This window comes from Colius striatus, chromosome 2, assembly GCF_028858725.1.
Source record: "Colius striatus isolate bColStr4 chromosome 2, bColStr4.1.hap1, whole genome shotgun sequence".
NCBI classification, from domain to species: Eukaryota; Metazoa; Chordata; class Aves; order Coliiformes; family Coliidae; genus Colius; species Colius striatus.
Window position 1 is genome coordinate 52,841,027 of NC_084760.1, and position 22,308 is coordinate 52,863,334.

At 41.4% G+C, this 22,308-nt stretch overlaps 2 protein-coding genes across 3 annotated transcripts; one reads left to right on the forward strand and one right to left on the reverse strand.

The window, feature by feature from the left end:
- Positions 1-274: 274 nt before the first annotated feature.
- Positions 275-22,086, reverse strand: TRAPPC3L (trafficking protein particle complex subunit 3L). The gene is made up of 6 exons (XM_061990318.1): positions 21,875-22,086; positions 19,277-19,374; positions 16,434-16,533; positions 2,612-2,797; positions 863-1,018; positions 275-453 (listed from the first exon to the last, which is right to left on the reverse strand). The coding sequence occupies exons 1-5, from the start codon at positions 21,914-21,916 to the stop codon at positions 899-901; spliced, it is 546 nt and encodes a 181-aa protein (XP_061846302.1). The 5' UTR covers positions 21,917-22,086; the 3' UTR covers positions 275-453; positions 863-898.
- Positions 3,404-10,911, forward strand: CALHM5 (calcium homeostasis modulator family member 5). 2 transcript variants are annotated; one of them, XM_061989828.1, is made up of 3 exons: positions 3,404-3,668; positions 3,954-4,062; positions 7,169-10,911. In XM_061989828.1, exons 1-3 carry the CDS (start codon positions 3,523-3,525, stop codon positions 7,556-7,558), a joined length of 645 nt encoding a protein of 214 aa, XP_061845812.1. In that variant the 5' UTR covers positions 3,404-3,522; the 3' UTR covers positions 7,559-10,911. The 2 variants fall into 2 exon arrangements, with proteins under 2 accessions (XP_061845812.1, XP_010204797.1); XM_010206495.2 differs by having other exon boundaries at positions 3,404-4,062.
- Positions 22,087-22,308: the final 222 nt, after the last annotated feature.

Here is a 22,308-nt window from a genome sequence, read left to right on the forward strand (position 1 = left end):
CAGATCTCTGTAAGGCTTTTTCTCTGCTTCCCAGTCCTGCTGTGGTAACAAGTCCACTGCTGAAGAAAAGATGTTCAACAGGTGGTAGTGAAGGTCAGGTAAGAATAGACACAATCACCAGCAAACCAGTTGTGTGGCAGTCTCTGAATTTTTATTCACGTTTCCTTAGGTGAGTACAGATCCACAGTGACTATGCATTAAACATGCTATGCTTTGTTTGGTTTGGTCGGGAGACCAGTGCTCTTGAAGAGAAGACTGACATGAAAAGGCCCATAGCTTGAAGCAACAAAAGCACTGCTGCAGCTGTCAGCGCTGCAGCCTGATGCACGTACGAGGCTGAGCAGGCACGCCAGCAAAACTGCACACAGGGCGTGAAAGAACTGTGAGGAACCCAGGTGTCTCCTGCCATCAGTGAAGCCATGTCCCTCTCTGGTTTCAAAGGGAGCAGGATGTCTGGTGTAGACGACAGCAAATGGAAAACCATTATGCATCAAAACAGGCACCTGACAGTGAGACACTGTATGCAGCAGTTCATTGTTCCTAACCACAAACAGCCAGGGAAATAAAGCTCCTCTTGGCGACTATGCTTTGAAACATCAGCAACAACCAACATGGGAAAAGGTCGGTGTGTTTAGCTGAAAATGATTGGCATCCAAATGAATATTTTGCATCCAGCATGCACTGAATAGCAAGGTAAAACTTTCATTGAGCTCAAGAGCGTGGCTACATGAGAAGGATCGATCTGTGCTTCACAACAATTAGCATTGCTCTCCCCCTGCTCTGCACCTCCTGTTTGTTGTCAGGCCCTCTTCACCTTTCAAATACATGACTGGTGCAGGTGGCTCAGAGAAGTAATTTTTACCTCGCATGTCTTCGACTGTTTCTCCCAATGCTTCTTTCATTTATTTCTTTTGTGCTTTCTGTCTTCGGCCTTCCTTAAAAACGTAATTCTTATTTCTGTCACAGCATCACCCTTCAGCTTGTCCTGGAGGAAAGTAACTTCTGTTGCTAAGTGAACCTAGAAAGAATCAGATCTCATTGGTTAAACAAAGAAATGACCACTTTTCCCTTCTCCAATGTAACAAGCTTTTCTTCTGCCTCTTACCACAAGGGGATCATCTTTCTCAGGTTTCATAAGAAACAGATTTATGGATTGTTTTAAAATAGCTTTCCCATCAAAATTAATGAATGTTATGATTTATTCCCAACTGAGCACCATGCAGCTGCTCGCTCATCCCTCACCAACCCCTCTCGTGGGATGGAGAGGAGAATCAGAAAAGAAAACTCATGGGTTGAGATTAGGATAGTGTGATAACTGAAATAACAATAAGATATAATAACAATAATAATAATAATAATGATAATAATTACTGCAATGAAAAGGTATACAGAAAAAACTTGAGAGAGAAACAAAACCCAAGAGAAGACAAGTGCTGCACAATGCAGTTGCTCACCACCCACCAACCGATGCCTGAGCAGCAATCCACTCCTCCCCACCAGCTCCCCCCAGTTTCTATACTGGGCATGATGTGCTATAGTGTGGAATAGCCCTTTGGCTAGTTGGGGTCAGTTTTTCTGGCCATTCTCCCTCCTAGCTTTGGGAAACTGAAAAAAATCCTTAACTCAAAACAAGCACTACTTGGCAACAGCCAAAACATCAGTGTGTTATGAATACTATTCTCATACTAAATCCAAAACACAGCCCTGTACCAGCTACTAGGGAGAAAACTGACTCTGTCCCAGATGAAACCAAGACATTTATATACACTGGAATTGTATAATATGTTACCCTTCATTCCAGTGCTTTGCTTTCTTCCAAGTACATCAGTTGTGTACTTGATGATTTTATGATCACAAAATTTCCTGATCATGGACTAATGCTTTTGCTATAACACTTCTGTTAATTATTCAGATATTACTATTCTGAGACTCACACACATACATCATACTTGTACAGTTTTTGTTTTCTCGAAAGCTTTATGACAAATCAGATGCTGACAGAAACATAAAGCAGCCCAAAAGTTATCTTCCTGAAAACGACACAAGAGCTCTACAACTCAGTGACTTTCCAGTGATGTCCTTTGTTTATTCTTTTGCAAAAGTCTTACATTTCAGAACAAAATTTAGAATGCCATCTGATATACTTCTGATGCTTTGGTTTTAGTATTGTACTCATCCACACTTTGTTCTCCCTTTCATTGGGCGCTGCAGTAACCCGAGAGTAATATTTATCTTCATTTCCAGTGTGAAGAGGCAGGGATGGCTATTACTGGTTGCACCTACACTGGAAAATGAGAGACCAGCATGCCCTACTGGGTCTCCACAGTACATGCTATCTAGCTCCCTGGTTTCACCTGGGATTTTTTTGCACCTGAGTCAGCCACTGAAGAGTCAAGCAGGGACAGGGTGGAGGCGAGCCAACCTGCATGTTTCTCTACCTCAGGATCCAGGATCAGTCTGGCCCACTTTTATTTACATATAGACATTTAATCTGAGAAAGAGGTTAAACACTACTAAATTTTTCGTTCACTTATCTGAGCAAGTGGCTTTTGCTTTCCTGCACATTTGCAAATAGACAAAGAATGGAGAAAACAGACGTGCACTTCCTTACCATTTCCAAGGCACCTCGAATCACCCCACAGAGGAGGTTAGAGTAGCAAAGTGATGCTCGTTCTGCTGGCAACTCCTCCACAAAATCCACTAAGGGATTTTTGTCCAGGATTAAGGAGAACTCATTTCCTGCAGCACTACTGCAGCTCACACTGGGGGTGATCCCAAGGTACATCTTGAAAGCCACCTGCAAAAGGACAACACTGTTGCTTGAATCTGGTGTGTGCAAACTAGAGGTGAAATTTTAGGATGCAGCATCCCGTAGAGCAGCTTTATCCCAGGAAAACAGGGGAAGGGCCAGACAGGCTGGATATCAAACTAATTTTGTCTCTTCTCCTATCAGTTTGGCCAGAGATGCAAATCTGGAGCTATGTGATACTCCAGGAGAGTACAGCAGAAGGCTGCTTACCCTGTCTTTGATGTTCCTACATTTACAGCCCCAGACAGTGGTTTTACTGTTGTCACGTGTCTGCTTTCAGTTGTGTCACGTTCCCTTGGGACTATTAACATCTTAGGTCCTTCACTACATTGCCAGTGACTTTGATAATCACAGCTCAAGAACTGTTGCAACCGGTGAGTGTGTGTTTTCACTTTGATCTCCTCCTACAGTCACAAACCAAGAACAAGACTGCCGAGGCTGCAAATTTATTTGAGCCTTGTTTGCTTTCCTTCTGCTATCAGTAACTGTTACTATAAACATGCAACATCTGGTCTGCTAGCAGAGGGGTCCCCTGCGAGCACGATGCCGCAGACGGTGACATCACGGCGTTATCCAGGCAGCGCGTAGGCAGGCTACAGCCAGCTGCTCTTCTCTGGAGAGCTCTCCCCTGCTCGCTGCACGCCCCACCACAGACTGCTACTGCTGCAGAGAGAAGCGCCTTGATTTTTTTAGCTTTTTAGTGAGTATCAAACATGGATGGTTTCCAAACAGTCCTGAAATTCTTTATGCACCGCAAGACCGCTATAGGTTACAGTTTTATGGCGCTGCTGACAATGGGAGGCGAGCGTGTGTTTTCTCTTGTTGCTTTCAGATGCCCGTGCAGCAATGAAAACTTCAGGTACGGTTTGGTATTTCTCTTCTCACCAGCTTTTGTTTTGCTAGTTATTGGATATTTCTTGAACAGCAGGACCTGGAAACTCTTTACAGGCTGCTGGGTGAACCCCAGAAAAATATTCCCCAAAGGGAATATCTGCCATTTTTTTTACGTCCTCATACAAATCACTTTAAACGCTCTGATAGCCCCAGTGATGTGGCTTTCTGTGGCTTTGCTCAACGGGACTTTTTATGAATGTGCCATGAGTGGCCTGAAAAATCCTGCCTACTTACATGCAATTTGCCACAGCAAATCTGCAACATGCTTTGAAGAGCTGCACAAGGTGGCCTGTGACAAAAGCTCTATGCCCTTTTCAGAGAGTGACGAACTGAAACGAACTCTTCAAGCACAGTCCCAGGTAAGAAAAACAAATAAAGAGCACTCTGCAGTGTGTACTGCCAGGGTGATTTATCTGTAGAAGATCCTGATAACACTGTTGGTTGCATATGAAATTTTGGCATGATGCAGCCTTGCAACAAACAACTGATTCATCTTTCAGTTCAGCTTGAGCTGTGCCAAATTTCCTGGGGGGGCGCACCGATGGCAGGATCAATAAGGCCAGATAGATAAATCTTTCTTCCTGAATGAAGACTGCTCTAAAGGCAAAGAACTACTGGATTGTTTGGGAGGCTGAATTAGCAGAGGTCTGTCCTAATTAAAAAACTTTGTACCACTCTCTACTGTTTCATACCATCATGATAACTGTAATGAAACCTTAGGCCACTAACAGTAGGAAAACAAAGTCTGTGGCGGATTTGTGACTGCTTACATAATGTATTTCTGTTTGTGTTCCTCGCATTCACAATGCCAGATGGGGAAAGCATGTTTTTGTCCTGCTTGGAGGAAAGAAGAAATGCTAAAATATAACAAGCAGAACATGCAAAGATAGATTGTGTTACATTTTACTTGATTCATGTGGTACAGTTCTGCTCACTGCCTTGTAACAAACATAAATTCAGAGATAAAAAAAGAAAAACAAAGGGGGAAAAAACAAAGTTACAAAAAATGATGGAAAGACGGTTGTCAGCAGGAAGGAAAAACACTCTGTGGAGCCCATTGTGTCCATCTGGAACCATTTCCTCCCCAAGAGCCAGTTTTATCTCCAAGTCCTCATGCAAATAGGAATGGGACGCAGTCAAATCCTGTGCTGCAGACAAAGCAATTTTTTTTGAGAGAGTTTTAGAAGAAAGCAACAAATAGTGCTTAAGTTCTATGTATAGGAAACAGTGCAAAATGAGTGACTTGATTTATAGCATGAGAATACGTGGGATCATTCTCCAGGCTGCAAGAAAGTGAAAAGGTGCTAAAACCAGCACTTTCTCAAATATCCACGGAAATCATCAGTCAGTACAAAGTAACTGGAAAAAGAAAAGAAAGCAAAGCTATTCTTCCACACCCATCCCTAAGAATAATTGTTTGTCAAGATTCTCTGTTTCACATAAATCCCCTGAGGAAGCTTCCTCTGTTCCCTCAGCTAAACACAGATTTTTAGCAGCAGTTATTTTTTAAAACATCACTATTTCACGTGAGAAAAGTCGCAGCTCTCCTATCAAACCCCAATAAGGCACAGGACACCAGCTCCTATGGGTCTGTGAAACCTAGAAGATTTGTTTCACACCACAATTTTTTCCACTGTTTGAAAAATATGTATTTTTTTGCAAATGTTACACATTGGAGTGGAGTAGATGAGGAAAACTATTGTCTAGGCCAGTAGTACTAGGCAGGAACAAATTGTGGTGATGAACAAACTGTGCTCACACCTCTGCTCTCCTTAGAGGAGAACATCCTACAACAACAATTTCAAGCATATTTTTCCACCCTCAGCCCTTGCTCTAATCCTGGAACACCTTTTCCTTTTAATATGTCCTTAATGGAATTTGGTCAAACTTTCAAGTTCCTACAAAAAAAAAAAAAAAGCATGATTGGAGTGATGCTCAAAAAGCGTACTTCAGCAAAAATAAAGTTCTCTGAAAATGCAGCAACTATCAGTGTGTAGATGAATTGGGCTCTATTCCAGTGCCAACAGAGATGTGCCAATGCACAGGCTATTTCTTCTTTCACATGCCCTCTCCTCCCAGCATTCTCATAGGTCTGGGCAAGAAGGTAATTTTAAACCAGTATTGGCATTAAAAATGATTTTCTACTACAAAGGGCTGATTCATCAAAGTCACAAAAAGTTCACAAGAATGGTGTTGATCTCAGTGAATCTCCTCGTAAAAGAACTGGAGAACATTTTTAAAAATTAAAATAATCTTTTATATTCCTATTAGCTAATTAATACTGTTGCTGGCTTGTCTGTTTGGGGTTTTTTTAAATTAAGGAGAAGTCTGAAAACAACACATCTAAAAATAGCCACAGTTTAAAAGGTTGACTGATCTGGGACAAAAGTTACTTCCCTTTTTGGTTTCATAGGGTGTACAATTCAGAATCTTACTCATAAATCTTGTTGGGTAATTTTATTTAACACTTTCAGGAGACAGAAAACCATTTACCATTTAGTGATCATGATATTTTATTCTCCCTAACACTTTTCCCTCTGTGTGACAGAATTTGGTGAGTAATTCCAATACACCACATGAGAGTTTTGCAAAAAACTCTTATTAATTTTCTCTCTAAATTACCTAGCTGCTCCTCCTGCTCTCAGGTCAGCTCTGTTTTCTGTGTAGCTGTATATTATTTGATTGGTCATTTAGACCTCCCTTAGATTTTTCTTCATGCACAATCTTGTAGTTGAGGTCTGATTTGAGATTATCTGTCCCTGAAGCTGGCACTGCCACTGGGCTGGACGTGCCTCTTCAGTTGTTCACAGAATCACAGAATGGTATGAGTTGGAAGTGATCTCCAGAGATCATCCAGTCCAACCATCCTGCTAAAGCAGGTTCACCTCAATCAGGTCACACAGTAACACATCCAGGTAGGTTTTGAAAACCTCCAGAGAAGGAGATTCCACATCCCTCCTGTGCCAGGGCTGCCTCATCCTCACAGTAAAGTTTTTCTTTATATTTAAGTGGAACTTTTTGTGTTCCAGCTCATGTCCATTACCCCTTGTCCTGTCACTTGATACAACAGAAAAACATATTGCCCCATCCTCTTGACATACACCTTTTAAATACTTGTCTTGTGTTAATGAGGTCCACCCTCAGTCTCCTCTTCTCCAGGCTAAGGGGGAGTGTGCAGCCAGACTCTAGTATAAGACATTTTTTCCCAAGCATTTTACATTCCACTGTAAGAATCAAGGAGCTTTCGCAAAGCCTCAATCATGACACCTTCTGCTTCCCTTTGGTCTCCACAGAGACATCCCATTAACAGGAATGCCAGCTGGGCTGACTGGCCTGCAGGCAGGTCCCGAGAGGGGCAGTGGGCCCTCTGTACAAAGCACAGGTGTTGTGTTGGACACTCTTCATTTAAGGAGCATTTGCACTTGAACTTTTTTAACCTGAAACCCATTTGGTTTGTTTTCCCAGATTTTAGGCTGGTGTGTGATCATGACTACAGCTCTTCTCTCCCTGCTAGCCACTTGCTGTGCTAGCTGCCAGTCGAAAGTCAGCCACCTCCAGCTGATGTTCTGGAGGGTGTACACGGAGAAGGAGAAGGAGCAGCTGGAGGAGGTTTTCCAGGTGTATGCCAGCAAGCTGAGTGAGCGAAACCTGAAGTGCTTTTTTGAGAACAAGGAACCAGAAGAATTTCCCATGCCGGCGTTCCAGGCGTGGGAAGATGCTTCCCAGCTCTACTCTTTCAGCAGTAGCAAACAACATTATAGCACAATTCACAGGCTAATTGAAGAAGGCCGGAAAGAAATCAAAGGGGAAAGAGACACGATGCTGGACTTTGTAGATGGAAGCGAAATACCATAGACGAAGTGTGAGGTTTTTCCTGTCTTGTTAATGTAACATACTTCTAGCTAGTTTCATCTCTGTATATTTTCACAATGGGCTCTTTCTTCTTCATCACATTTCCTCACAGTTACAAACTTGCTCCAAAAGGATGGAATTAATTTATTTCCTTACACAATTGAAAAGGCTGCAGTCCTCCATGGCACCTAGAGTTCATGCTCTACTAATGTCATGGGCTCTGGGTCAAGAGCTGACAGCAAAAAGAGATAAATAATGACTTCTACAAAAACCTTTTAACAATATCCCATGTAAAAGGCACTATATTGTGCTCATCTCACGTAAATCAAGAGATGGTCATAAAGTAACACCACTTAAAAGGTGTGAATGTAATAGCAGAAGATGTGTGTGGCTTTCTAACAGCCCACTGAAAGTAAAAGTTTTGCTTCTAGGTCATTCCCAAGCCATTGGTAGATACAGCTTTGCTTTGGAACACCAGTGGACACTCGAGGCATACTGGTGTCTTTGGACTCCTGTGTCATCTAGAATGCCATGGATGGTCACAGTAATCAGCTCTAGTCCTTTAGTCTGCCCGAAACATGGGGCCACGATCTCCACTGACAGTGAGGTGACAGGTAATTCTTTAGACAAATCTTGCAGCCAAAGTATATTCCAAGAACGTGAAATTACCAAACGGTTCAGCAGTTTTGTGCTTTTCTTAAGAAAGAAACCCCTATATTGAAATATAAACAGTTGTTCTTAGTGCTTTATTACAGTAACAAAAAATCATCACTGGTATCTTGCCTCTGTAGAGTACTTGGTATTATCTTCTTGCACTGGGAAGTTGTTTGTATAGGTGTGACAACTTCACCCCAGCTGGCAACGGAGCACCATGCAGCTGCTTGCTCACTCCTCCCCCTCCCAGTGGGATGGGGAGGAGAATCAGAAAAAAGCTCTGTAAAACTTGTAGGCTGAGATAAGAATGGTTTAATAACTGAAATGAAATAAAATATAACAACAACAATAATAATGAAATATAATAATACTAATGAAAATGAATACAACAAAAAATATATTAAAACAAACCAAAGGAAAGGCAAGTGCTGCCCAATGCAATTGCTCATCAACTGCCTGATCGATGCCACTCCTCCCCACCACTCTCCCCAGTTTCTATAGTGCACATGACATCCTATGGTGTGGAATAGCCCTTTGGCTAGTTGGGGTCAGCTGTCCTGGCCATGCTCTCTCCAGCTTCTTATGCACCTCCTCGCTGGCAGAACATGAGAAACTGAGAAGCCCTTGACTTTAGGAAAAGCACTACTTAGCAACAGGCAAAACATCAGTGTGTTATCAACATTCTTCTCATAGTAAATCCAAACCAGAGCCCTGTACCACCTACTGGGAGGAAAATTAACTCTATCCCAGCCAAAACCAGGACAATGGGTACAAAGCTCCTGTTTTGGGTGGGTTTTGGGCACCGAGTGCAGCCTGTAGAGCTCTGTAATATTGTTTGTACTGGGCCTTCAACCAGTGTACAACACGGGGCCTGAAAAGAAATCCTACACTTTAAGACAAGAAATATTTTTGCAGCAGGCTGATTTTCATTTTTCTTAACATCATAAGAAACTGAAGCATCTGGAGCAAGAGGAACCAGTAGACAATGCAGGTGAGAGACTGCACCATCAGTGTTTCCAACAAATCTGTCTCACCCCAGAGCCTCGAGCTCTACCTCACCCACTTGGAATTCACCGTTGCTCTCACATAGAATGTCCAGACTCTTTGCAAAAACTGTATAGAAGAAGAACAAAGTTTCTGCCAAGTTTCTTTCCCTGGGGTGACTGGGTAGGCTTTTAACAGAATTTTACTGCCAGTCTCCCTGAGTCTGCAGAGAAACATATTTTTGCCCTGCTTGAAACAGGCTTTTATCAACAAACCAGGGTTACTGACTGAGACAAACTTCCCTACTCAAAGCTGTCTTTTTACATCCTTCGTCACTGGTACCACAAAAAACCCAAAGCAAGTAGGGATGAAAAGGGGAAGACACTAAGTAGGTTAATGAGATGATCAAAGAACGTGGGAAACTAGTGGGCTGATGTAAGGATGGGATCTCTATTGAGCTCTCTATAAGAGCTGGGATACAGAGGCAAAAGTATAGTTAGCAGAGGGAAACTGGGAGGACAGAGGGATCTCACTTTGGGCTTTTAGCATCCACTTTTTCCTTGGGAGGAAACTCAAAACTCTGCATCTGAGTAGCCAAAATAATCTGAAACAGGCCTGGCCTTCTCCTTTATTGCAGAGCAGCAAAACCACAGTGCATTCTCTTCTCCTCATGCTTATCCTGCTTCATGTTCACAGGGGAGTTATGTTGAGAATGTCTCTACCTCCAAGAGCAGCTGCTGAACACTTAGTACTGCACTGTGTGCCTGGTAGGAGTCTATCACTGACCCTCATTCTCAGGGCTGGATTACTCTGTGTTGTTTTACGAAATGACTGTGACTTAATGCAGTTGCTATGTGGATGCTGGAATACTTCTATAAAAACAGACAAAAATAAAAGCTACTCTGACCCTATGTTTTCAACTGGAAACTGGTTTTGGAAAATTTAACTTTTTCCTTCAAGCAGCTTTTGCAAAAGCTGTTTTGTATCAACATTGCCCCTGAATGAAAGTTTGGTATCTTGGAAGCAGGTAAAGACTATTGTCAACACTATTGTCATAGGTTTGTGTGGAGCCCTTTTTGCTTGATAATAGGGGGAGGCAGCTGCAGTGTTGTCCCAGTAACTAGTTCTCAAAACATCCCCCGGCTCTGAGGTGGACCCAACTCCAGCCTGGCCAGGCCAGTCTGGCGTCTCTGCCATCCCGATTTAAGAAGGGAAATCTGAGCTGGAAGAGGAGATGTAGGAATGATACAAAATGGAGGTGACCATGTGGACCTCACAGTCAGAGGAGGGAGGAAGGAAGGAGGAGCACTGAACTGGAGACTCCTTGTAACCTGTGGCAAGAACACAGGCTGTGCCCTTGCAACCCACGGAGGCTGCAAGCTCCGGGTGAGTACACCCAGATGGGTAGGAGACTGTGTGAGGAGGCAGCCATGGCGCAGGCCGTGCTGGAGAGCCTGTGGGCCACAGAGCAGACCCACATGAGAGGCAGAGAGGAGCTGCAGCCTTTGGGATGAACACACATTGGAGTGGCCCGTGCAGGGCTACCCAGCCTGTGAGGGACTCTGCGCTGGAGCGGGAAGGACCATAGAGGAGCCCGTCTGCCTTGAGGAGAGACAAGTGGCAGGAGCCATTGGGAAAGGACTGACTGAAACTCCCATTCCCTGTCCTTCTGAGCTGTTCAGGCGGGGAGGAGTTAAAGACACTGGGATTAGGGCTCTGAGCTGGGGAAGAGGGGAGGGGTGGAGGGAAAGTGATCTTAAAGGGCTGGTTGTGCTCTCCATCATTGTACCACTCTGTGTTGTTTTCTGTTTGTTATGCTTTTGGTTTTTATGGTTTTGGTTGGTGATAGATTAAATTGATTTCTGTTTTCTTCCCCAGACTGAGTAGTCTTGTTTGTTTTGCCTGGGACTATGAGTTGCAACTGGGCCCTCCCTGACCTTAGGGTGTTCCGAAGGCCCTTGATACCTAATGGCTGATCGCAGTCCTTTTTTCCAAATGGGCCTAAACCAGGACAACTATCCAAAACAAACTGAGGAAAAAACAACAAGCATCAGAATCAATATTTATCCTTGGAAAATTTTTAAATGAACTCTGATGTGCATCAAAATATAAGTGCACAAATAAACAGGAAAATTCTGCTCAATTCTCTATGCTTTGTCCTCCAGTTTACTCTGCCTGAACCAAATTTTCTCATTTGAATCCCCTTAACTGTTCTTTAGCTACACATCTGCTGCTCTGTCAAAATTCAAGTCTTTGTTACAAGAACAAAAACTCATTTACTGTGCTAGGTCCTCATATGCTTTCAATTTAGTTTCAGCTGTACTTTGCATTATGGTAGGATGAATCTGTCCAAATTCTATTGTTAAAATTTCCTGTGTAAAAGAGAACTTGCATGGAAACTATGCAAAACCAGTAGCTAGTTTGCAGTGGAGTACCAAGTTAAGACAAAACTGCAAGCCTGTAAAACAAAAATTATAAAAAAATCTCATCAGAAAAAATAATTTAAGTATATAGGTAGGTAATTCAGTGAATAGGTCGTCCTGCTTCAGCAGCGAGGTTGCACTAGATGAACTCTAAAGGTCCCTTCCAACCCCTGCCATTCTGATTCTATGATTCTATGAACTCTATGAATAGATATGAACTTTTTTTTAAACCAGACTATGAGTGGATGGAAATTCCTTTAAAACTACCACACCCTATTTCTCAGTGATGAAAAACAACAGTCTTTTAAATCATTCTTTGTGAGTCCAAAACACAAGGAAGTATAGTGGTTTTGAAAGTTGCACACATAAATCTGTCTCATTTCTATGTGTATGAAATGGAAGAAAAAAGAATATCTATTTAGACATCTACATAGGCTCACCATCAAAATGAGACCCATAAAAGCAAAATCTCTCTTTTGAAAGTGTTACTCACAGCTGTGGGATTATATATTTCATGTCAAACAAGAAATCTATGCAGTTAGAAGTAAAAATGTACCAACCAGCATCCTATCTCTCTCAAGCAGCAAGAATAAAATTCATTAATATTTTGATGGTGCTCAAATACAGATTAGAATTACTGAAATGTTTAGGAGTCCACTAAATAATTGGTGCCTTTATATATGGTGCCTACTGAGGACTTTTCACTAGAAAATTCTTCTGGAGAGAGGCCAGTGGAGGGTTATCAGGATGATCAGGGACTGGAGCATCTCTCTTATGAGGAAAAGCTGTTGATCCTGGGGCTGTTTAGCTTGGAGAAGACTGAGAGAGGACTACATCAACAAAGACCTAAAAGGGTGACTGTTAGGAGGATGGGGGCAGACTTTTTTCTGTAGTGCCCAGTTACAGGACAAGGGGTAATGGGCACAAGCTGAAACACAGGAAATTCCACTTGATCACGAGGTAAAACTTCTTTCCTGTGGGGGTGAGGGAGCCCTGGCACAGGCTGCCTAGGGAGGGTGTGAAGTCTCCTTCTCTGGGGGTTTTCAAAATCTGCCTGGACATATTCCTGTGTGACCTGATCAGAGTGAACCTGCTTGAGCAGGGGGGTTGGACTAGATGATCTCTAAAGGTCTCTTCAAACCCTGTGATTCTGCAATTCTGTACGCATAATTAATGTTGCAATGTAAGAGATAATACGGACAGTTAAAACAATTGAAAACCTCATTTTAGATGACATAATAACAACATTAATGAAAGACCAGAATTAATCTGCTTAAAAGTGGAAAGGCAGCCAAAATAACATTGTTCCGAGTTTACTTTTCCTAGTACTTTTCCACTCAGAATTTGGGAAGAGCAAGATGCTTTAAAGGTCTTGCCATCTGTTGCTGAATCCATATACTCACAAACTTTCCTTTACAGTGTAGCACTTCATTTTTCACTTTACTATATACCACTTAGCATACCAACCTGCTGTATGCATTTTGTTCTCACTGTTGAATTCTGAAAAGCAACATTTACCGGCTTTGTAAATTGTGACAGCTTCTCTCAGACTTTCAAACTGCCCATATATCAATATACAGGGAGTTTGTGTGGCAGGACCTCACATAGGCCAGGGAATCACAACTCTTGTTCTACAGCTCTGGGGATGGAGGTGATGTGGTTGGATTACCCCAGCCCTGGTGACCCTTGAGGGCCTCTCTATGAGCAGCTGCAGAGTCAAACATTTGCTGCCTTCATCAGGTACTGAGCTTCCACAATAAGGCCCATCTCTCCAGCCACTGATTTACAGTAAGAGGTGTATCCTTAGTCTCAGCACTGTATTGGGAACAGCTATGATGCTTCTGTGCCAGTGTCATCTCACTGGTACCCTCAGACCAGAGGGTATGGTCCAGCTGCTCCCATCTGTAGCAGACACAGACACTTCCTGGGGCACAGTGACACTGTGCTATAAAAGTTAACATTGTTCCAGGATTAGATCTAAAACCAGAAGCTGTTTATTTTTTTCATATCCTTCAATCAGATAAATGATGTCAAGATCTTGTGAGGAAGAACTGAAATAAAAATTTGATTTTGTAGGATTATAGAACAAAATTACCACCCCTCATTTCAAAAGTAATCTTCAGATACATGGAGATCCAATTCTGAATCCAGTCTTGGACACTATGTCTTCAACTAGGCTTTGTCCTTAGTACCATTTGTCAATTAGTTTCCATATTCTTATCCCAAATTGCCAATGTGCAGAAAATCCACTTTTATGTGGCCTGGTTTATCTTTTTTTTATGCAATTTCGACTAACCATGTGAAGTCACAGCACCAACACAAGAAGTCAGCGAGCACAATGGGAATCCAGTATAGAAGGACTGACTTTGGCTCATCACCAAAATTTGTTGGCTCTCCTCCAGCTTAGTAGAAGCTTAAAGTAAAGCCTGGGTTTTGGAGTCTGAACCAGTGGTTGAAGGTTTAAGGCCTCAGACACTGCCTTAGGCTCACCTTTCCTCCTGTATTAATTTCTCAATGTGGCAAACTGACTTTGTACTCCTCATTTTATATTTTTCCCTCTGTTTCATCACTTTCCATTTCCACAGGGAACACCTGCAGCCTGAACTTACAGACTTCTTTGCTTTCCAAAGGACTGTGGGATAACAGCTATGTTTACAGATTCTACAGTTTGGCTCTAATGACTTTAGCTGTGTAACTGCCTTAATTACTTTAACTGCAACTGGTTTTACTCTGCACACACTTATCCTCAAACATTTCTGCCTCAGAAGAGTTAGTGCACTTTAGGCACCTTCTCCTGGCTGAGAACACTACTGCTGAAGAGCAGTAAACAGCTATGCAATTCTGAAATTAGAACTTTAACAGCATTTTTGCAGTTACTTGGTGGGTCATTTTACATATGTATTGTTGGTGTGTGCCTCAGTCAAATGTGCTCGAACACTTTTTAAAATGTTTTGTCAAAGAAATGTGAAAATGGGTTCCATCCATATCACATTTTGCCTCAGCAAGGTTATACTCCTAGTACAGAACTCTTCTTGTTTGCTAAAAATAGTATATTCAAGAGACTGTATGCTTTAAAGTTTCTTCCAGTCCTTCCAAGTAAGTTTATTTCTCTCAGTAAGTATCTTTTGAAGTACAGCCTCCAGAGAAATATGTCTTATTCCTTACTTTGTTAATTTCTCACTGTATTTTGTTGTTGAATCCCGTGTACTTAGGAATGACCTTTCAGCTGTACTAAAGCATCCATATGTAAGGCAACCATGAGGAACGGAAAACCAAACATCTAGCATACATGTGAAAATCCAAAGAAAATAAAGCACAAATACAACCTGAAGAACAGGAAATTCAACAAAAATGTGATCGCAGTATGATAACATTCTTTTAACAAGATACATTTTATTACAATGGTTGAAATGCTGCTTGTCTTGGGGTTTTTATTTAGCTCACTACCTCCAACGGATCCTCTACCCTGGCTCAGCTTCTCCAAGGGAGGATCTTTGTTACGCATCATCCAAAATACCCTTCAGGAAGAAATTTAGTTTCCACTCTTTTTATGAGCTAATGAGTGGCTTTTAGTAACAGCACCTGCATCTGCTTTGGCAGATCATGGTGTATGTATGTGTTATGCACATGTGCACTTTATAGCCCTTCCAGCAGCAGCAAGTCTCTTTTGTGTATCTCTGTGACGGCTATCAGTTCCTCTACGACCAGCATTTTGCAATTATAGCATAAGTTCTGTCCCTCTGTTTCAGTCCGATGTAAGGCAGCTATTTCAGACATGGTTAATGTGAACACAAACACACATCACCTAATAACATCCATGCACACTTTGAAGCAAGATGCTCCTGTATAACCAGCACATTCTGGTGTCTCAGTTCACTGCACAGACAGGCTGGTGTTTCCCAGCTCTGTAGTCAGTGGTTAAACATAATGCTCACATTTAGCTGATAGTGCTGGTAATTCTCAAGGAGTTGAAATCTATGCCAGGCACATTTTTGTCTCATAAAATGAGGCAATGGAAATGAATTTCAGTTCAATTAACCGATGCCTTGATCTTCCCTCTTAAAACACACAACTGCATAGCAAATAGTTCTTTGTTATAAAAGTGTGGTTAACTTTTTCCATTGGGAAAGACCAAGCGTATTTTCACCTGCAACACTTAGCTGAAAGCCGTAAAGGATAAAAGGGATTATTCACCATGGTCTCAGCAGGTATCAGTCGGAGTTAACTCAATATCTATGAACTACCACCTCATTTACAGTGACACTGCAGTCTAAAGAGGCTGGACAGCCTATGGATTTAACTTCAAGTTCTCCAGGAAATCTAACTTGCCACTAAATTTCCTCCTAGATCTTTTTTGTCTGACAGTAGTGTGAACGACTACTCAACAAAAGGGAAGCTTCCATCAGAGGAGGAAGTAGTACCCATTCTTATTTTCTCTTTTTAAATTTATTATTAGATTTATGGGTTTATCAAGACCATATGCAAAATTCTTATCCCACTAAATATCACCTTTTTTTGGTATTCTGTTGAATGCTGGTTTTTTCCCAGCCTGATGTAGCACTGTACTACAAGGGTAAAAACTGCTGTCTCCTCTCAAGGCCAGCCTCTGTGAGTTATTAGTTGATATGAAGTTGTGGGTAAGGAAAAGGCTATATTTCGCTCAGTGGAAGGATGGGTGTGATCGTGAAGATGTGGGGATCTTGATAATAGTCATGATACAGCAGAAAATGTAGGTAACTGTTCTGCAGCAGACTGCTAGAGGAGGATGAAAAAGCTAAGAAGCTGATGAAGCTGATGAGAATGTAAATCTTATTTACCTGTGCAATCATGTCCGCAGTTTCAGAATAACTGCGGCACTTTTTCACAGCTGAACGAGCTAAAAAATCATCAATCAGCCTTATGCCAATGCCATAGCCCCTGTGGAGAAAACAAAGAAAGTTAACATCCAAATTAGAGAAGTTCTTTCCACCTACCATCTCCCTAATCTGTCTCTTGTGCTTTCTCAGCAAAACAGCTGCATGTTCCTAAATGAATGGGTTTGAGGCCAACAGACCGAGCTGGTCTAGATTCTTCTTTCTACTACATTTTGCTGCACAGTGGGACTGCTGTTCCTGCAGCTGCTCAAGGAATCACACTCCTTTACACATGATATTCCTGGCAAGGATGCTATGGATCTTGTTTATATATGCATTATCTATACATAGATTTATATTTACACATATGAATAAATACTGAATGTTAGATACATGAGTATAATATATAAAGCATATGCAAAGAATACACAGTAACATACGTGATTAAGACTGCTTTGTCACTAAAAATAGGTTGGGATAACATAGCATAGGTTTTTCTCCATTCCTCTGGGATCCCCTGAGTTGGTCTCATGTTGTCTCTGTCAAAGAGAACAAAGCTACTGCCCTTTCAGGTAACAGCATTCACCCCTGGGCTGGATAGACATTCAGCAAATCCTGAGCACTCTCATTGCAGCATTTAGGTGCCACAAAAACCCATAAGAAATGGATTCACACCTAATCTCTTTCACTTTATCCTCTTATCTCTTCATTTCCTTTTTTTGTTTTTCCTCCACAATTTCCTCTCTGCCTTTTTTTTTTTTTACATGTTCTCTCCCTTCACCTACTAATTGCAGAAAGAATCCAAAAGTTGCTTGTTAATATACAGTTTCAGGACATCATCACCTTCGTTTGGTATTTAAAATACTACCCCTTCAGAAAAATTAAATTAGAAAGGATGGAAATAAATGAATTGTTTTAATAAAACAAACATTCACTCCTAGCTTTCAGACATTAACAAAGGTCAGTAAGTATACAGTGTGCAAAATTTTTTGAAAAAGAGAAAGAGATTAACACAAATCTTATGAAAGAATGTGAACTCAACTTTGAAAAGTTTTTAGAGATTTTTTCTTTCCATTTATGTGGATGATGTCAGTCTCTGCCTGTTTGTCAGAAGCCCTACATCCCCAGTGAAGCAGACTGAATTTGGTGGAGTTTCTTACAGATTTGGTGCCGTATCTTTGACAAGAAGCCAAAAAGTGATCTGATGTTTAATGTGATGACAAAACCAAAAAGTGGTTTTGGCAGCATGAAATTTAAAATTGCAGTATGATGTGCATCTGAAAACAATTAAATATTTATTTCCTAAGTACCAACATCGATAATGTTAGTAAATATGTCATTGGCAGTTAGCAAGGTAGTTATTGGTGATGTGTGTGAATACTTAGATACTTTTCAACTTTTGTGCCTTAGATTTGCAAAGCCAAAGGAATAATAAATCAACAAGCAGCTATTTGGCAACTGTAGAGTGAAGACCACCCTCCTCACTATGGATTAGATATGCACATATATACATAGGGAGAGACCTATGAATACTGTTCTCAAGTAATCTACAAGGTTACTTCCTCAAACTAAGCTGTTTTCATCTTCACAGAAGCGAAGATGGCCTTAGGAACCTCATAAAGTTCAAAAAGGACAACTGCAGAATCCTGCACCTGGGAAGGCACAACCCCATGCACCAGTACAGGCTGGGGACTGACCTGCTGGAGAGCAGCTCTGCAGAGAGACCTGGGAGTCCTGGTTGATAATAAGCTAACCATGAACCAGCAATGTGCCCTCGTGGCCAAGAAGGCCAACAGTATCCTGGGATGCATCAAGAAGAGTGTGGTCAGCAGGTCAAGGGAGGTTCTGCTCCCCCTCTACTCAGACCGGGTGAGGCCTCATCTGGAGTACTGTGCCCAGTTCTGGGCTCCCCAGCTCAAGAGGGACAGGGAACTGCTGGGGAGAGCCTAGTGCAGGGCCACCAAGACAATTAGGGGACTGGAGCATCTTCCTTATGAGGAAAGGCTGCAGAAACTGGGGCTGTTTAGTTTGGAGGAGACTGAGGGGGGATCTCATTAATATTTACAAATATCTAAATGGAGGGTGTCAGGAGGATGGGGCATCACTTTTTTCTATTGTATCTAGTGAGAGGACAAGGGGTAATGGGATGAAGCTGGAACACAAAAAGTTCCATTTAAACATAAGAAAAAACTATTTTACTGTGAGGGTGAAGGAGCCCTGGCACAGGCTGCCCAGGGAGAGTGTGAAGTCTCCTTCCTTGGAGGTCTTCAAAATCCATCTGGACACATTTCTGTGTGACCTGATCTAGGTGGACCTGCTTGAGCAGGGGAGTTGGACTAGAAAATCTCTAAAGGTCCCTTCCAACCCCTACCATTCTATGATTCTAGGATTCTATTGCCTTAATGAAACCTGCTGTTACTTTATCAACTTTATCAGGACAAAAAACCACAAGATTTTATGAATCTAGATATAATAATAAAAACATGGAATTTGAAAATGAATACAAGGAAATAGGAGACAAAATGTATAAGTTTATATTATTAATTAGCTTAACAGACTATCAACAAGGAACTAGTGTAAACTGCCAAAACAACCCTGACACTTTTCTTCTGAGAATTCAAAAGCTGATTGTTGATCTGCATTGACAAACTAGTGTTATTCCTGTTGACAGAATATTGAACCTTATCCCTGTGATCTCTGTAATTCTAGACAGTGCTGGAACTCATAAGAGACATAAAGCTGAATGGAAACATAGAGGTGAACAAATAGCATTATCAATAAAGTTGAACATTTAAAGCAACACTTACATTTTATCTAAACAGGTGTTGACATCTTCATCTTTTTCATAGTCCTTGCACAGTTGGGCTACCAAAGCCCCATACGTGAGTACAAAAAGTTCTCTGCTCTGTCAGAAAAAGTGGAAAGTGAAAATGAAGCAAACGTTTTCACACTTTTGAGCTGCTACCTTATTAAAAGCAAGCAAAAATAACATCTACGTTAATCAAAAATCTTTTGTCCGTGGATGTGTCATCATTGAAATCCACAATTCAAGAGAGAGTCTGACTTGATCACCACTTGAGTCTCTATGTAGGGATTTTGCTTGTCAGAAATATACTTTCTTGGGATACAGCACTTTCATCAGGTACATTCTTGAATCCTATAACACTACACATGCATGTTGGCTCGATGTCAAATGCCATCTCAGATTAATGACAAATGGTAAGTTGCAGAAGAATAATTGAGGCAATGGGCTATTAGTCCTTTTACAATAGGAAGAACAGTTTATACACTGAAATTACATTTCCTTCACAAAGGTATGGTTGATCTGTATTCAGATCACCAGCTGCTTTACCCTCCCACCTCAAAAAAAAAAAAAAGCTTGGAATAATGAAAAGCTACTATAATTCAGCACCAGTGTAAAGAATAACAAGCAAAGTAGAAAAGAATCAGTCTCATTTCCTCTTCTTTAGCAGACTAACTTGAATCATTATCGATACTCGTTCTCCAAATGCCTTGACAATCTCACTGGGACCTTATTTCTGTATCTTAATAGAGAAGATGTGGTTGGTATGGCTCCATGTTATGAGTCAGATGAAGAGGATGGGTGAGGATTAAAGCAACCTGCCCAAGGAGCACTGAGAGCAACTGAAGAGGTCAAAGGCATATCCCTGCACAGGTTCTGTCACAAGTATTAGTCTGGGATCTTCAGCTGTGCACCAATCAGTAGGAAAGTTTTCTTCCCTGCCTGCTCTGCCAGATCACCTCCATTGACACTGGACAACTGACTGTATTTGGCATGAGTATCAGCTGGCCTTGAGGGGACAGACTAGGTTGAATCTCACTAAATTTCTTGGATAGGAGTTAAAGGAAATGCTACAGGCTGGTGGGCAGACTAGAGGTGCTTTTTCTTTACAGTCTGTGGAAAAATAATAGTGAAGACCTGTGAAAACACTAGAACAAATCCCTCAGGGAAAGGAAAAATGGCTTGATGGAAAGACCTCTTCCTGCTCTCATTGCATCAGAAGCTCAGAGTTTAATCAGTGTTTGCACTTACAAAGTTCAAAGAACTGTTCCAGATCTTAAGTAGTATGGAAACATTTCCTAAACTCACTTGGGTGATAACTCCTGTTTACTATAATATTGCACATTTTGCCAAATTCTCTTTAACAATTTTTTTATGGAGTAAATGGATATCATACAGGTTCTGTATTGTTCTAGTCTCAACAAGAAGTCTGTGTTGTATTAAGACAAATACCTGAGAAAAATTTAAGCATACTATGTTAACATAATTGTATTTATCAGCCATTCTTGCAACCCACTGGTGTCTTTTTTGTTCGTAAGCTTATATATATTCACTTTAATTCTATTACATTTTTTTATTTCAGTGGAGACCTCCATTCCCTTTCCAGAAATTGACACAACATTGAAAGCCTTCTGGAACTTCTCAACTGCTTCAATTCCTATCAAAAATCACCACTGACCACACAGAGAGCCCTAAGGCTCTAAGTTCTTAAAGGAAGACTTGTGTAGAACTGAACTATACAAACATAGAACAGAGAATTCTTTCTCTCTGTGTTTCATTTAATGACTACCTAACCACATAGGCACATAAACTTACTTCACATTTCTGTCTTTGATCATAAATCTCTCTAAGCACTTAGACCTCTGCTTTGGAACAGAATCCAGTCTCAGAAGCTTTGTGCCCGTCTTTCCTAAGCCTATTCAGAATCTCAGCACCAGGGGTAAATTAAAAAAATGGAGTTCAGTGCCCTTCCCCAAGAATCAGATTTTGGCCTTAAAGCCAGATGTTGAGATCCTATGATGGTGCACTCCTTTTGTAACATTAGGAGGATAAAGAAGGACCCCTGCTCATGCAACACCACTCCCAAAAGAACACATAGACTGCTGAGCAGGAGGCATACAGTGGGGTATACTGCATCCTCAGATAAATGATCGCTTCCTGTAACTGTTCATGGAGCAGAGGTGTGGCCAGTGCAGCTTCTTTTCTCCAAAACAAGAACAGAGTTTTGGCCTCAAGGATTCATGTTGAGGATAGGACTGTCTGAAAATAATTTCATGTCATAGGCAAGGAAGCTAGAGAGACAGGAAGGTTCCTAGAGCAAATCTCAGTATTACTGCTAAGAGTCAAATAGACTCCAAGTCCTATGGGTAGGCTGTTTTATGTCCCTGCTTAATAGCTGGCAGCTTGTCAGCAGCTCACAAGGGGGTCCCATGTAGACATAAATGCTGCCAGAGCCTCTGATCTCATATTGGCAGACTCATCCCCATTCTTTCAGTACTTTCAAGGCTATTTGGAATTATGGCTGCATAAAACACATCAATACAATAATAGCTTATTCTTACTCCATGCACAATTTTACTAGCACATTACAGAAACGTCTTACTATTTTGTGGTTCTCTTGCTTTCTTCCTGGTGGCCGCGACATGTTGCTCGAGTAACACCTGATGTACTTGATTGTCAGCTTATATCTTTTCTTCCTCAAGTAGCATAGTTTTCTCTCAGTCCTTCTATTTCTTCTTTCTCTTCTCTAAAGTTTTCTCCTTTATGCTCTCTGCCTTTTGCATGGGATGTGTTTGCTGCAATCGGTAATGCTGATGATGCTCCTCCTAGTCTCTACGTGCACTAAGCCCTTTGGGAGAAATCAGACTGTCAACAGATCTGCCCCTGTACATAACAGAAATAAGAATGATTTATATCACAGCAAATGGCTGTGAGAAGTCAAACCAAGCAGCCTCAAGAGATTCACAGGTCTTATGTTTTTAGGGACAGCAAATTCATTCTATTGTTTGTGTCAGCTAACAAAAGCTCTCTCTCTAA

Coding starts and splice junctions, on each gene's coding strand:
- CALHM5 (XM_010206495.2), top strand. CDS start 3,523: ATGGATGGTTTCCAAACAGTCCTGAAATTCTTTATGCACCGCAAGACC. Junction 4,063..7,168: donor CTCTTCAAGCACAGTCCCAG/GTAAGAAAAACA, acceptor TTGTTTTCCCAG/ATTTTAGGCTGGTGTGTGAT.
- TRAPPC3L (XM_061990318.1), bottom strand. CDS start 21,916: ATGTCGCGGCCACCAGGAAGAAAGCAAGAGAACCACAAAATA. Junction 16,534..19,276: donor AACACCTGTTTAGATAAAAT/GTAAGTGTTGCT, acceptor TTTTCTCCACAG/GGGCTATGGCATTGGCATAA. Junction 2,798..16,433: donor CTGCGGACATGATTGCACAG/GTAAATAAGATT, acceptor GTCCTTTTGCAG/GTGGCTTTCAAGATGTACCT.